Consider the following 17,193-nt stretch of genomic DNA (forward strand, 5'->3'; position numbering starts at 1 on the left):
AGAAGGTAAAGAGACTGTTGTTTGCGCCTGGTTCTTTCATTGCCTGTCGGCCCTGCACCGTGTTAGCCACACAACACCATAGACTTTCAAGAGCACTAACAGTGTCCCCGGGGCTCCACTCCACCTGTGGGGAGCAGTACCACCATTGCTGCCGTATCATCACCCCGGAGGCCTCACACAGCAGCGGCGGCTTAATAGCCGCAGACCACAGGTGGCGTCACGAAACAAATACTTTAATTGCTCCCAAGTCACCAGCCATATTAAACTGACACCCACCAGGGCCACGGAGTCGGGCCCCGCCACCACTGACGTCCCCCGGACTAGTCCGGCCCGGCACCGGGTGTCCCATAGCCCTGGGGTGGGTGAGTCACACCCACTAAAGAATTCATTCCATTTTCATTAGAAATGGTGAGCTGATGCAATTTCTTTTTTTGTTTGGAGTGACTGACAGCCTGCGTGCAATGCTTGTTATGTTAGCACCTTATGTAGCCTGTCAATCACACCTAGGGAGGCATTATTAGAAGCTGCTAGGCAAGATTAGTCCAGGAGAAGTTCCTAGGCAGGACTTGTCCAGGAGAAGTTCCTAGGCAGGACTTGGCCAAGAGAAGTTTCTAGGCAGAACTAGGCCAGGAAAAGTTCCAAGGCAGGACTGGCCAGGAAAAGTTCCTAGACAGGACTAGGCTAGGAAAAGTTCCTAGGCAGGACTACACCAGGAAATGTTCCTAGGCAAGTCTAGGCCGGCCAGGAAAAGTTCCTAGGCAGGACTAGGCCAGGAAAAGTTCCTAGGCAGGACTAGGCTAGGAAAAGTTCCTAGGCAGGACTAGGCCAGGAAAAGTTCCTAGGCAGGACTAGGCCAGGAGAAGTTGCTAGGCACAAGACAAGTCCAGGGGAAGAGATGCCCTGCTGGACTCATCATGACTCATTAGAACACATCATTTAGGAGAATTAAAAATGATTTCTTCAAAAACTCCAGAGTCTGTAAATTAAATAAGAGACACCATCAGATTAAAGAAATCTGCACTAACACTGCTGCGAAAGAACACTAAGGAGAAGAGGTGCAAAATAGGCTCTTAGTTGGTAAAAACAGAAATAAATGAGAAAGAGGTATGGTCACTTTTTCAAGTTGTGTGACACCCAACAAGACATGAGCTTAATAGTGTTGAGCGAGTAGTTAACTATTCGTACTCGCTTTGCTGTTAGCGAGTACTGTCCGCTGCTCGCATATTCGTTACGAGTAGCAGCCGCAATGTAAGTCAAAGGGAAATACTCACTAAGTAGCAAGTAACCTGAAAGCTGTACTTTTTATGCGAGTAGCGAATAATGCGGCTTTCAGGTTCCTTGCTACTTTGCGAGTATTTCCCATTCACTTAAGGGTGTCTTACACGCTGCAACATCGCTAACGATATTGTCCAAGTAGAACATAGAAGAAAAGGATCGCACAATCCAGTCGCCAAATGAAGTTTCTTTTATTCCAAAAAGTGCAGCATAAAAGGCAGGAAAGGAGCTGAGTGCAGGCTCCTCGTAAGGATGACAGCCGTGTCGCGTCGGTGTACGTTTCGACTGGACCAGTCGAAGCGATACTATTTATCGGTAACAATATATCGTCGGGGTCACGTCGTTAGTGACGCACATCTGGCGTCGTTAGCGACATCGCAGCGTGTGACACCTAGGAGCGACGATCAACGATCGCAAAAACGTCAAAAATCATTGATCGTTGACACGTCGCTCCTTTTCATAATATCGTTGGTGGTGCATGCCGCTGGTTGTTCATCATACCTGTGGCATCACACATCGCTGTGTGTGACACCGCAGGAACGATGAACATCTCCTTACCTGCCTCCACCGGCAATGAGGAAGGAAGGAGGTGGACGGGATATTCCGCCCACTCATCGCTGCCCCTCAGCTTCTTTTGGACGGCTGCCGTGTGACGTCGCTGTGAGGCCGCACGAACTGCCTCCTTAGAAAGGAGGCGGTTTGCCGGCCAGAGCGACGTTGCAGGGAAGGTAAGTCCGTGTGACGGGATTAAGCGATATTGTGTGCCACGGGCAGCAATTTGCCCATAACGCACAACCGACGGGGGCGGGTATGCTCGCTAGCGATAGCAATAGCGGTATCGCAGCGTGTAAAGTGCCCTTTACATTGCGGCCGCTACTCGTAACGAATATGCGAGTAGTGGACAGAACTCGCTAACAGCATATCAAGTACAAATAGTTAACTACTCGCTCCAAACTAGCGCTTAATAATGGAGCAGCTGCTGCAGATTCATGAGTGCACAAAACACACTGGTGAGTCCTGGATCTTCCCTTCAAAAGTCTTCAGCAGCAGCGCGGAGTGAACACGTCTTCTGTCCTTTCTCTCACACCGCTATAGTAGTGGTCGGGGAAGTGAGGGAACTTCACGGGTTCCCTTGAAAAGTTTGCGACTTGACTGTGAGAAGCACCAGGTCTATATGAATTTACAGACTATAGATAAAGACAAGAGTAGTTCATAGACTGAAGGTAAGCCTAGATTTTGAAGAGCATGAGGATATGAAACCCTGCCTAGTATTAAGTTTTATCTATTTCATTATACAGTGATTAAGTTTAATTTACATAAATCTGGAAAACCCCTTTTAAGTAGAAAAGAGACAATTTATAAGCCATAGTCATGGCGTGTAACGCTAATCTGGTAAATAAGCCTGCTGCGTCCTGTATTGTGTGCTAATCATGCAGGTTTCATGCAACCCGGCTCTCCAACACGAGTAAAATGTAAATAGTGCAATAGCTTCTTATTACTAATGCTAATCACTCGCGGGAAGGTGGATTCATCTATTGCATATGAATAGGGTTTGCATTAGTTTTGACACTTATGCCATTTTACCACACCGTGTTGTGTCTAGGTGAGCATAATTTGGCAACTAATCAACCTGAAACATCCAAATATAGTGATTCTCAATGTAAAAGTAAAGTATGTTGTAACAGATTGTCTGTGGGGGATGAGGTTCTAATACATGTGAATAGAACAAATGGGGAAATGAAAACGCGCAACAATGAAGGCATCAGTCAGTGAATAATGAATTAGATCGTGATATATATATATATATGTACAGCCCCGTGCTCGGCAGCCGAGCCGCTCGGATCCGGACCTTCAGTGGGTGGCACGAGGGTCTCCGGACCCGGGGGTCTCGCGGTCACTTCAACTAAAAGGGGAGTTGTGGTTTGGGGATGTAGATGTACGGTCGGAGCCGTGTTAAGTTCGTGACACCACCCACGGGATGTGGTGAAGGTGGACACCACCGCTGCAGTTACGGGGCACCCGGTGGAGATGTTCGGCAGCAAGTTGTTAACCCCTCCATGGGCAGGGATGGTGGCCCCGGGACCCATTGGGGGTGTTTGGCGGTGCAGAGAGATGGGCGACCGGAGGGTGCTGTTGTACTCACTATTAGTAAACACACGAGTCTCTGGTAAACCAAGGTGATGGTGGTCGGTGCCCGCAGCCGGCTGTAGTCTGGTCCCCCACCCAGCTGGTGTTCTCTGTCTTTCTCCCGCACCTGTGTTGGGTGGTGGACTGCCTGTGCTTGCAACTTCAGGAGTCCACTCCCGGCTTGTGGTTGTCTAAGGAGCTCTTTGCCTACAGACGCTGGCCCGTGGGATCTCTGATCCGTGGCGGTGGCCACTTATCCTCCTCGTTGGGCTGTTGCCTTCAGTCGGGACTTTGGGTGGGACAGGACCTCTAGTCCTGGCCGCATTCAGTTAATTAGCTATCCCCCAGTAGCTTCTGGACCTAGCTTCAGGGTCTGAGTACCCCCCTTTGTGCTCCGGTTTCCGAGTAGGTTCCCCCTTGTCAGTACCGGTGGGCTACAACCCTGTCCCGGTCCACCTCGGTTCTACCGAGCCGTCTTCCCGGCTCCTGCTGACGGAGACCACCATCTTCTTCCTAGCCAAAGGTACCAGGGCTCCTACCCTGGCACCTTCTCAAATTGGTTTCTCTCCTCTGCTGGAGCAGCACACAGCTCCAGCCCACACACCTCTCCAACTTGAACTCTGAAACTGTACTGTTTACTTTCCCGCCCAAGGCTCTCTGAACTCCTCGGTGGGCGTGTTCCAACTGCCTGGTTCCGCCCCCTGGTGTGTCCATCAAGTCCTGAGGGGTGTGACTAGGGTTTAAATGTTTGGCTGTATGTTACCTATAAGGGAGAGGTGTAATCCAGGGCCCTATTTGTGACTACCTGGCCCAGCCAGGGCGTCACACTCCCCCTTGGTTAACCACAGACCGTCCGCGGGCTGTCCGACCACCACCGGTTTATTTTGCTTTTTGAACTGAAAAAGATAAAACACATATACAATTATACTAACATATTTACATTTATGAAGGCTTTGTTTCATCCCTGTGACGGGAGGCAGTTTGCTTAAACGTTACATAATAAAAAACATTTTCATTAACCGGGAATGGGATGGGACTGGGTCCTTTTCATTTTTGCCCACCCAAACCTAGCCCTGATGCTGCTTTTAAAAACCAGGTCAGCATCCCTTTTCCCCAGTCCAGGGTACGGGTTTAGGTCCGGGTGTTGCCCACATGGGCCGGGTACTAAGTTCCTTACCCGGCAGTCTCTCTGAGGCCCCACGTCAAGGGGACCCCTGACCCGGAGGGTCGTCACCGGTCTCACTAGTGACAGGACCTCGGCCTACAACTTCCCGCAGGCCCTTCCTCCAACCAGCCTCTCCAGAGACTGCAGGACTGTGAAAGGGTGGTCCAGGGACTATTTACAAGGTCCAATAGTTTTTGGGTTGGCCTTCAAATTCTCGGCCTTGTCTCTATTTAAATGGGGGTAAACTGGAATGGGAAGTCAACAAGGTCCCAACGGGGACGGGCAGAAAGGTAGCTGGGAACCACTATCACTTCAGTATTCTTCTTCAGCAGAGCTGGAGGGTGGCGGAGAGGGGCGGACATGCACATGAGCGCCCATGGTTACCCTTCTTCTCACATCCAGGGCAAACCACCCCCTCTCCCTTCAATGACGGGTGTATTTTACCAACTCCCCGGGTTCCAGGTCCTGGTCGGGATGACCCATAGGGAGGTGTGGGTAGACATCCCCCCGGGACACGAAGATTTCTGCATCCAGGTCCGGCTCGAAGATGAACCCCCACCCATGCCGGGAGTCGAAGTTGCGGACCTGGCCTTCGTGCGTCGGGCCCCGTACTCGAAAGGTGGCGTTCCGCAGGTTGTCCTTGGATGGTCCAGGCCAGCACCTCCGCTTTCCTCTTTTCACTGGCAGCGATCTTCCGGCCCAGCTGGCACTGCTGCTGCTCCCAGTATGAAGCGTCTGCTTGCTCTGGCTCACTCTGCACGGGGGTCGGGGCCAGCCGGAGCTCCCCCGTGTCAGCTACAACCGACACTCTCTGCACTGGGGAACCCCGCTGTGTCGCGGCCTGCTCTGCTGCCTGACAACAGCAACCCCGCAGTGCCTCAGCCAAGGCCTGGGTTCTGGGAGCAGCCAGCATTACCTTCGGTGCTGGCTTCTGGTCTGGGACCGCCTCCACTTTGGCCGGGCGGACTGCCGGGCCATTGTCATCTGTGGCGCGGCCTCTTCCGGGACCGGCAGGTCCACTCCGGGGCAGGGCACCCTCCAAAGGCTGATCTTGCACAGGACTGGGGTTGGTGCCGGGGTGGTGACGGGCTGTCCGCCGGCGGCTTCTGTAGGGTTGGTCCTCACCGCCTGGTAGGACGGACTCCGCTGCCGGTGTTGGTGGCAGCGGAACGAGCGGGTGATCAGCGGCAACCGGTACGGGCGGCAAGCGAGGCAAGTTAGAGGGCAGGGACAGACCGGGTCCCTCAGCCTGATCGGCCGGTCCCTCGGGGACATAGGGGCATGGGTCACTTACCCGCTCCTCCAAGGTTGCCTCCACTTCGCGTGCTCACATGGCCGCAGCCAGCTCCTCCATCTCGGCCATCCACCGCTCCATCAGGAATCGCGCCTGGGCCTATATCCGGCGACACATCTGCACGGTCCGGGCTTCCACCCACGCCGCTGTTCAGGGTGCGGGCTCCGGTGCTCCGGGCTCGCTGGACGGGTCAGCCATGTCGCTCTCTCGGGGTCCAGGAACCAGAAGGGTGGCAGGGTCCTGGAGTCCCTGCCCTTTATCTGCTCGGTCACATGTCGCAGAATCTTCAGCTTCGCGCCCTTTCTCGGGGAAGGAGACCTTGGGCGGGAACTTTTGCGCCAACAAAATGGTGACAAGATGGTGGATTCTGAAAATTTCGCAATGGGAAAGAGTAAATATTAATTTGGCATAAACAGGAGAACCAATTACTGACACTGGCACAGAGGGGTGGGCGGGGAAGGGTTAAATATTAATTTGACATAAATAGAAGACCGAATCACTGATGCCAGCACAGAGGGATGGGGGGGGGAAGGTAAACATTCCTTTGGTATTAACAGGCGACCCAATCACTGACGCTAATAAAAAATATAAGATAAGTGGGTTTGCAGGATGAATTTGGAGAGGATCCAGGGCACAGTCTGTTCACACTGAGTCTTTTTTTTTGCTGAGCATTTGGAGCAGAAAGGGTCTGTGCACACAGAATCTATTTGTTGAGTTGTTGAGTGAAAACTGAGCTTTTGACGCGTTTTGCATTTTTTAGGAGGATTTGAAAAGTTTCCTATTAGGTTCCAGAACTTCTTTGAAAAATTTTGTATGCTCATAGCCAGTGGCTCCAAGTTTGTGTGAAGTACCTTTTCAGTTTCTGCTCGGATTCCAAAAAGAGTCCATGGCCATGTAGCCATTGTGTGTGGAAACTCTCCAAATCCTCCTCAAAAATCTAAAACGCATCAAAAACTTTTTGAGTTTAGCTCGGTTTTCTCTAAAAAAAAAAATCTAACAAAAAGACTACGTATGCGCATAGCCTTTGAGGAATATTTGAAGAGTTTCTATGTTCACGCAGTTTTTGGAAGACGTTTTTGGAGCAGAAACTGAGTAAAAACTCTCCAAGTCTCAAAACGCCTCAAAAACTTGCAGTTTCCGCTTAATTTATGCTTCGAAAACTCTGCAAAAAGATTCCGTGGGTACATAACCACTTTCTGCTCCAAAAACTCTTTATGAATTCTGCCTGTTCAGATTCCCTTCTACAACATGACTTTGGTATAGTTGAGTTCTGGTGACCCAACCATACACCTTTTACTTCTGTCCCCTTACCCCTAGCGACTATTAAATAAAACACAGATAACAGAGTTGGATGAAATGTCTACAACAGCCTTTTATTTAACATACAGTATATTCCTATTGCAGTAATGCAATACCAGAGTTCTCTTATACATTGTTGGCTTTTAGTGTGCAGCTGTATGTATCTGGTAGTTTTATTTAACATATACACATCAGAAAATTACTTAGATTGGGTGTGGTCCTCGAAGCTCATAAATCTGGTGATTAACTAGTAAACTTATTAACATTACCTTCCCCCCTGAACCACACTTACTCCCAGCCGCAACCACCAACTCGGGAGCACCATAAGAACGGGGAGGGAAGGGATAAATACAAACACGGGACCCGACATTCCATTGCCGGTGGTCCCCCAAATTACCAGACCACCAACCAAGACCGGCAAATTAAAGGGACCCATATCTCCATTAACCCCTAGTAACACTTCCCACCAACTTCGAGGACCCTCCCCAACCGCCAACTTCGAGGACCCACCCCAACCGCCAACTTCGAGGACCCACCCCAACCGCCAACTTCGAGGACCCACCCCAACCACCAACTTCGAGGACTCACCACAACCTCCAACTTCGAGGACCCACCCCAACCGCCAACTTCGAGAACCCACCCCAACCACCAACTTCGAGGACTCACCACAACCGCCAACTTCGAAGACCCACCACAACCGCCAACTTCAAGGACCCACCCCAACCACCAACAGCCACCATGACCCTGCCTCAATAAGGAGGGCAGGCGGGACTATTCCAGGGGAATGCATGCAAAAGGGATCCTCCACCCCCAGACTGCCCTATATATACCCCAACAGTTCCTAGTCTCCACCTCCCCCTGGGGTCACTTCCCCCCTAACCAAAGTCATGCCAACCTCCATCCACATGAGGGGTGGGGTTTCGGCCCCATACTTAACCTTCCGAAGATGTCAGAAAATAGAGAAGTGACTACATTACAATATGGAAACGGACAAACAGCTAAGCCACCACTGAGCAATGGCTGAACTGGTTACTGACACACACATACATAAGACCAGTGAGTCATACCATTAAGATATGAATTCCTTTTTCATATCTAGATCTTCAGGCTTGATTTATATCTGGTAGACAGCAATCCTTGTACAGCCAAGGAAAGCATTTGACTATCAGGATTTATCATTGCCCACGATCTACCAGCCGCATTATGCAAACTATCACTCACAATGCCTTATTTATCCTCCCCACAAGTTTAATTGTAAAACCGCGTACAAGTGCCAAACTCTCACTATTGCTAATGAGGTAAGGATTCATTTACAGCTGCCGACACCTGCATAAATATATATAAATATAACCAAACAGAAGGGGGCAGTAGAAGCTTATATTTCCCATTTGGATGCTATACATTGCCTATGTCTAAAGGCAAAGGATTTTATGGGCAAAGTCCTTATGCTGCATAAGCAACCCCTGTATATCTGCATATCTTATTTTATTTATATACATAAAAGTTTTCATAAATCAACACTATGTATAGACACAATATGGCGGTATTAGTATGCAAAACGCCGACTTGATATTTAATGGAAATCACTTTATTCAGAATGTATGCGAATCAGACATTCTCTGACAAGGAGCTGTAAAATAACAAAAAATGTGTGATCCCGACAAACACTTTTCAGAATAGCAAGAATGGAAGCCACAATCCCCCAGCACCTAAAGATGCCTGACTGCAGTAATGTAGCAATAAGACGTCAATGGCATCAGATCGTTCTGTAAAATAAGATACATAGGTACACTGAGGGGGTTTTCTCAACATCAAAAAATTACAAAGTGCTTATAAAGGCAAGAAACTTTGCATTTTTTGTCACCAGGTTTTTCCCTTATGAGCTGCGGCCATGTTGCGGGTGGGGGACAGCAGCAGGGGATCTGCCCGAGACGCTCGGATCCGGGGTCGTTGCAGTGGCTCGAGCGGAAGCCGGACCAGGGCCTGAGCACCCGTCCGTCGCCCACAAGTGAAAAGGGGATCTATATATACAGGGGACGTTTTGTCAGTGACGCCACCCGTGGTGTGCGGTGATTGTTGGTGACACCGCCGCTGCTGCTGGGGGTTATGCCCGACACTGATGGAGTGGGCCAGCTGGATGTTATCCCCTCCACGGGTAGGGGAGGTGTTGTCTCGGGGCCCTAATACTGGTGGGATGGTGCTGCGGAGTGCAATCTGCAGGGTTGGACCAGGTGGTGTTGGTGTACTCCCAGTTCCTGAATAAATTCACACAGGGTCCAGATGGTAAACCAAATTGCCAATGACCGGTGACTTCCGGCGGGTGTGTTCGGGTCCCACACCCTGGTATAGCAAACAGGGGTCCCTTCCTCCTGCACTTAGTGTTTGTGTCTGTGATTTTTGACTACTCCTTTTGGAACGGGGAGGTCCACTCCCGGTGTGTTTGTCCGCGGGAGCTGTGACCCCCGAGAACTGACCCGTGGGATCTTAGCAGGCGATTGCAGAGCCCTATCCCCCTCGTTGGGCTTACGTCTCGCTTTATCTGAGCCTCCTCTGGGACAAGACCTGAAATCTTGTCCCGACTGTTCAATTAGTAAGGTGCGTGAAGCTGTCCAGGTACCCTGTCGTGCATGGCCTCCGGACCAGATTCCCGCTGTCGATACCGGCGGGCTACAACCCTGCCCCGGTCCACTTAAGATCTGCCGTGACTGGATCTCCGTCGCCTGTGGCCCTGTCTGCCGACTGCCACCTAGTCCATTTGTCAGTAGTCCGGTAGTCCAGGGGCTCCAACCCCTGACTACACTGTCACTTCACACTCCTCTCACTTTCTCTCCATCTGGCTGACTTCTGTCCCTTTCTGTGTCTCCACTCCACTGTCTCTGGCCCCTCCCATCACACCTCAGAATTCCTTGGTGGGCGTCATCATCCACTTCGCCCCATCCACTGGTATGTTTCTATTGTGATGGTTGGGTGACTAGGCTTTGCTGGCTGGTGTTGTGCACCAGGATGGGGTTTGTGATGGAGATCCAAAGAGGAGGCACTTCTGCACCAGAAGAGGGGTGCAGTCATCTGTGACACCCTGATTTTGTCAGGGCGTCACAGCCACCACCAGTGAGTCCTTATATACAGCACTCCAGAATACTGTATATAAGAGCCCAAGCCGCTCTGTATAACATAAAAAACTCCTTTATTATCTCACCGAGGAGGCGGTCCAGTCCGATGGGTGTCTCTGCTCTGTCCTGCGCCTCCTCTATATTGTGGGATCACCGTCCTCTTACCCAGTCCCGTGTGCATGACACGTCCTGCGTCATTTACACAGTGTCCTCCATTGCCCTCCTGCGCATACGCACTTTGATCTACCCGACTGAGGGAAGAGCAACGCACTGTAATGCAAATGTGCAGGGGGGTCTTTGACTCCACACTGTTACAGACAAATGTGAACAGGTGCAAACTGAACACAAAACATACTGTAACAAATAAATAGCTGCACTCTGAGACGCTAACGCGTGCAAACATTGAATATAGAAATTTGGACATGAATTACTGCAAAGGAAAAAAAATAAAAAGTTTTATGTGAGCCAGCGTCAAGGTATATCTCTTTTTGCTGGGTCCTTATGTGACGCCCTGGACAAGCCAGGGGTCACAGGTAATGACATCACCACACCCTACACCCCGGTTAGGCACATCTAAGCTAGACCTGAAATCCTTGTTGCCTTCCTCCAGGGGCTGATGTCCACACCAGGGGGTGGAGCCAGGCGGTTGGTCTCCACCCACCAAGGAGTTCACAGTCCTGGAGGCGGGAAAACCAGGCAGTTGAGTTTTGGAGAGGAGAGAGAGTAGTTGTGCAGTGAAAGTCGAAGGAGGAAAAGTGACAGTTAGAGAGCCTGAAGTTGATCCGGGTGTGTGCCCCGGACAGAGACAGCAAGGTTAGCAGATGGCGGTGACCGTCTGCAGGAGTGGCCTATCGGAGTTACCGTAAGGACCGCGGACGGGTGGTGGCCCGGCGGTACCGGACCGGTACACAAGGAGAAGCCAGCACCATTGGCAGGGGCCTTTCGGATCCCGGCAAGGCTAGGAGTCGCCGTGAATTTGCCAAATCCGTCAGTGAAGGGGACCCCCGGGTCTCCAAACAACTAAGTCCCGATTGAAGGCAACCGTCCAACCGTATGAGAGAGACACCGCCACCGCCAAGGCACCAGTTTCTCAGGGCCAGCGCCTGCGGGCAAAGAGGGGCTCCTCCGGCCCATATCCAAGTCGGGGAGCGGGTTACCGGTGGGAATCCATCGCTACCAACATTGAACATAGGTGCAGGGAAAGAGACAGTCATCGTTAACTACCGGGGAAAAGCAACAGCAGCCGTCCGTGGGAACCGTCTTTCCAGCCGTGTATTTTACTGAGAACTGTGTCACCGTCTCAGGCTGAGTGAGTACCACCGTGCTGTGAGGCACAGCGCTGCCCCCGCGACCCTGCACCTCACCAAGCCCCGCACCGGGCCTGCCACCCTTCATCCTCCACCCCATCACTGGGCCCCGGGACAACCACCCCCTACCCACGGAGGGGAGAACTAACAATTTTGCTGCTCCCTGTCACCGCTCCCGGGATTCCCATACAGAGCAGCGGTGGTGTTACCAAAAATCACCACAACCGTGGGTGGCGTCACAGACAATATCCCTAAAACCAAACAACCCCCCTTTTCACTCACGGGCGAGGAGCGCCACTCGAATCCCCGGGATCCGGCCCATCGCTCGAGCCACCGAGCAGCAGCAGCCGCAGCAGCGGCAGCCGGACCCGAGCAGTGGGAGAGCACAGCGTCCCCTCCTCCGCCCGCGACACTTACCTAAAATGCCTCTGCCTGGGCTATAAAAGCCTTATGGGCAGACAGGAGTACTCACTCAGAAGGCATGACCTCATATTCCAAAAATTGATGGTACTTCCCAACAGACAAATGTGAACAGGTGCATTCTGAACATATTACTCAGGTTCTCACTAAATTTTCTCCCAGCTGTGACAAACTGGGTGGTGCTGGGATAGAACACAGCTGTGGGGACCACCGCTCATCAAATTCATGAAAAGAGGAGGCATTTGCAACTCCATAAATCTTACTACAACAGGAGCTGGAGTAGAATTTGTGGTCAGACAAACACAGAAGCTTATGCCACTCGTCTCGTGCTCTAGATTTATTAAGAGGCATAAGCCTCCTCATCAGACTCTAGCACATCCCCTGAACGAGACCGGCGTGAACAAGCAAGCTTAAAAATCATCGTTCTGAGCAGCACAATGTCCTGCGTAAATAGATGTGACGCATGATGTTCCGTGTACACAGACATGAAACAAATGGGATCCATGACGTTCCGTGTACACAGACGGGCGGACAAGCCATCATACAACCACTGATCGGTTTGCATGTAGAGGTTCTTTACCGGCCACGATCGTCTATTCTAAATAGTCTATTACCAAATGATCTCTTAGGCGGGCTTTGCACACTACAACATCGCAGGTGTGATGTCGGTGGGGTCAAATCGAAAGTGACGCACATCCGACGTCGCTGTTGATATCTTAGTGTGCAAATCCTTTTACATATGATTAACGAGCGCAAAAGCGCCATTATCGTATGATCGGTGTAGGGTCCGACATTCCCATAATTTTACAGCACCGACGGTACAATGTTGTTCCTCGTTCCTGCGGCAGCACACATCGCTGTGTATGAAGCCGCAGGAGCAAGGAATATCTCCTACCTGTGTCCCGGCTGCAATGCGGAAGGAAGGAGGTGGGCGGGATGTTTAAGTCCCGCTCATCTCCGCCCCTCCGCTTCTATTGGCCGCCTGCCATGTGACGTTGCTGTGACGCCGCACGACCCGCCCCCTTAGGAAGGAGGTGGGTCGCGGGCCAGAGCGACGTCGCAGGGCAGGTAAGTGCATGTGAAGCTGCCGTACCGATAATATTCGCTACGGCAGCAATCACAAGATATCGCACCTGCGACGGGGGCGGGGACTATCGCTGCAGCGTCGGTAACACATTGTTACCGATATTGCAGCGTGTAAAGCCCGCCTTAGTGCTTTTTTGCAGTTGTGATAAACAATTTTCTTATCTTACACATTTCCTGATCTGATATGAAGTTTGCTTTTTACTGACACATGACAACGGTCTTTTTCTTCTATTTTGTAAAAGTGAAAAAAGGTTTTCTGACATTAACAATTTTACTGATCTAGAGTCTAGACCACCAGAGATTCCAAAAACAATTCTGCCATTGCTCTAAAACACAATGAATCAATTTACCCTTAAAGAGGACCAACCAACAGGATTTTCCTATATAAACTAAAACCAGTGCTATACTAGCACTATTGTGCTGATTCTATATATACCTTTAGTTGTGAGATTAGATGTATATTTTCTGAAATACAGGCAACTAAAGTCTGTGAAATACAGTATTATTTGATGAGAGGTGCAACCAAATATCTAATAGGTGGGTCGGGTTTTGCTAGTTATTCCCACCCCTGTCTGCTGCCTGTCCCTTCTACCCCAAGCTCTGTTATTACAGGGGGAGGAAGGACAGGCGGGAACGGGAATAACTAGCAAAACCCGCCCCACCTATTAGATATTCTGTAGCTGCTATCAATCAAGTAGCAGTGTACTTCACAAACTTTACTTGCCTATATTTCAGAAAATATACATCCGATCTCACAGCTAAACTATAGAATCAGCATGATAGCGCCAGTATAGCACTGGCTTTAGTTTATATAGAAAAATCCAGGTGGTTGGTCGTCTTTAACTGTCCTAGTCAACAAGGGATTCTGACATCAATTCCTTCAATACTCAAAACTGCAAGGGACCCTGATATTATTAATGCTTTGGACATCCAGGGATTTTTACATAAATTCCTTCACTTCCCTTAACCACCAGGGATCCCAACTTTAACCCTTTTACCACACTAAACCACCAGGAATCCTGATATTAATTCCTACACGGCCATTGAACACAATATATATTGACAATAACCTCTTTTTTGTCCTAGAACAGCTATTTTCAGTCCCTAATGATTTAAAGGGTTTGATGGGTATTGAAAAAAATTGCATCTTAGGGATAGAACAACCTTTACTGGATCCAACATTGGTGATTTTTAAATAAACAGATATCTTCCTATACTTACAGTAATGAAATCACATAATGCTTTTGTTTCTCTCTTACAGAGCGGTGGGAAAAACATGTCTGCTCATCAGTTACACAACCAACGCCTTCCCTGGAGAATATATCCCCACTGTGTAAGTAAAATCTTTTATTCACTAGCTCAATTAAAGGATCGTCGGTAAGAGTACAGAAATGATGAGTAAACTCTTTCCCGTTGAATCGTTGCGAAAAATCCTTTTTGGTTTGAAATAAATAAATAAATGTATAATTACGTTTAACGCTAAATTTAACTTGTAAACCTACCCGAATATGTTCCCCACAGACCCCTATTTTTGTATATTTTGAATGATCCTTTTTAGCTTTGCAAGTTTTCTGTTCTGGTGGGTATATTGTCCATATACTTAAGAGAAAGATACAAGATCTGTGATGCCTGATAACAGATATAAGAGGGTAGAACTACTGTCATGTACCCCACTGAAGACGTCAATGGTTTTATTATAAATGTTTGACATGTTCCTTTTATGCTAAGTTTTTTTAACGTTAGAATCCCTCATGGCCGCAGTACTGTCAAGGGTCACAAGAGGTCACTGTTCTCCTGTTCACTCCGGTACCTCTATGGGCGCATTAACAGTGAAGGTGGTGGAAGTCACTCCCTATACAAAATCCAAGGTAGATCACGGAAATTTTGCCGAGTTAACAATAGGCACAACTTGAAGCTCTTAGAAAAAATATATAAAAGAGCTCCTAACTCCTCAGTTCCTTACTGGCACAGGCACCTTTAGGCCACCTAGGACATCAGGAGTCAGGTACAACTCTGATCTGCCTAAATGATAGTATTTCATAGCCAGCTAAGGCCTACAATGGAAAGAAAATAACCCAGACTAGCCAGTTCAGGTGAATGAAACTCTGGGAGCCAACAAGTCTGACTAAAGTTTCAGCCTGTAATACATAGCTCCCAACCATCCTGGATTCAGCGGGACTGTCCCGCTTTTGAGCCTGTGGCCCGATGTCCCGGCCGTGAGCTATGTGTCCCATGTAAGCTTTCAGGCTCCACCTCCCGCCTTGCTGTTTCTCCCTTGTATCCAACTGAGCAGTTCCTCAACGTAATATAATTTTTTAAGTTAGATACTGTGGGGGAAAAAGTATTTAGTCAGCCACCAATTGAGCAAGTTCTCCCACTTACAAAGATGAGAGAGGCCTGTAATTGACATCATAGGTAGTCCACAACTATGAGAGACAAAATGAGAAAACAAATTCAGATAATCACCTAGGGATTAAATTGTGGTCCACCCATGCTCTGATTCTGGCATCATTTTATTGAAGATTTGGAGAAAAACATGCACCTAATACTGCACATGCACCAGCCAAAGTGATAATTGCAGCAGCAGAGGGGAAAACCTGAAATATAGGGGAGGCTGGCAGCCAGGAGAGAAATCATTACTGAAGACTCGACCAACAAAGTCCTGCCCTGATGCATATGTCACTCAAGCAATGCACTCGTTTATGGACTTTTGGTCATGTTTTTTTCTGCAATCAATGGTCCAATCTCTAAACTGAAGGTATGATTTGATTCACCATCCTAGCACCTGTATGGCACTGCCTGTACTTTATATGTGAAAATCCTGCTGGTAGATTCCCTTTAATCTAAAAATGTGATGCTGAATTTCAGCAAAAAGTAGAAAAAAATTATAGTGTTAAAGGACAAACTATTTCCTTAAAATACAATATACTGTTCTTGTGGGATAAGGGATTTAATACTGAATTGCAGAAAGTGCCTCGGGGAGTGCTACAAGTTAAAGCGCACCAACCACCAGGATTTTCATATATAAACTAAAGCCAGTGCTATACTGGCGCTATAATGCTGATTCTATACATATCTTTAGTTATGAGATCGGATGTATATTTTCTGAAATATAGATGTAGCGCCCCTGAAGCCATCAGGAGCTACAAGGTACTGCATCCTGTCAAAGATGCAGGGCCAACCCCCAGGGACCCAGAAGACCAGTGCCTGTAACACCAAAACACAACATAATCCCTGTTTTTCCCCATTCGCAAAGACTGGTGACAGGTTAGCGTTGGACCCAATGGATGACCACCTAGAGGTGGAACCAATCCAGTCCACTAGACGACAACCCGGTGGAAGGGGTCAGACAGTCAGTAAGTGGAAGTGAGAGGAGATGGATGTAACCGCACTGACAGGAGAGTGTAACGGTGACCTGAGGGCCCAGGCGTGTGGTTGCTTTCAGGCGGAGTACTCCCGGAACCATAGCACCAATGGGGTACAGAATCCTAGGTCAGGCAAACGCTCCAGGCAGACCTGATAAAATCTGCACAGTGAGGGGACCCATCCAGGACCTCACTGACCGTAAAGTACGGGACACAGTAGCAACGGGAGAAACGGGGAACAGGATCAGAGAAACCATCCCCATAGGGTTCACACTATCTGTTATACAGACTAAGACTGAACGAGAACCAGGAGGGAACCCACAGACGCTCCAAGCCATGGGGACCCACCAACCAGAGACAGGTACAGGGGAAAGAAGCCACCAGGTCACTAAACTGGCACTGGAACTTAGGGGACCAGTGGTGAGGACCAGCCTTCCTCAGGTGACCAACCATAACAACGCTGTGAGTAAAGAAACCAGTTACACTGCAATCCCTTGTGTGGCCTACATTCTTTCGGCGCCAACATCATCTATCCCCTTGGGCCTGGCCCTCCTTTCGGAGGGCCCAACATCCAGGCTGCCACTAACACCAGCCCCAGTAGTGAGAACTGTGCAGCGGTGGCTCCGCTAAATAGCCTCAACCCGCAAGTGGCGTCATGTCAAAAACATTTATTTCAACTCCCCTGTAAATAACCCCTCTTTTAAAAGTGACCCCCGGGATCACGGAACCGGGCAACGGCCACCCA

At 49.3% G+C, this 17,193-nt stretch overlaps 1 protein-coding gene across 1 annotated transcript in view; it reads left to right on the forward strand.

The window, feature by feature from the left end:
- Window positions 1-17,193, forward strand: part of RAC2 (Rac family small GTPase 2) — a 202,234-nt gene that overhangs the window by 44,882 nt on the left and 140,159 nt on the right. Inside the window, exon 2 of the mRNA XM_075321756.1 lies at window positions 14,345-14,416. Coding sequence (XP_075177871.1) covers window positions 14,345-14,416 — 72 coding nt within the window. The remainder of the gene's footprint in view (window positions 1-14,344; window positions 14,417-17,193) is intronic.

This window comes from Anomaloglossus baeobatrachus, chromosome 8 (genome assembly GCF_048569485.1).
Source record: "Anomaloglossus baeobatrachus isolate aAnoBae1 chromosome 8, aAnoBae1.hap1, whole genome shotgun sequence".
In the NCBI taxonomy this organism is placed as follows: Eukaryota; Metazoa; Chordata; class Amphibia; order Anura; family Aromobatidae; genus Anomaloglossus; species Anomaloglossus baeobatrachus.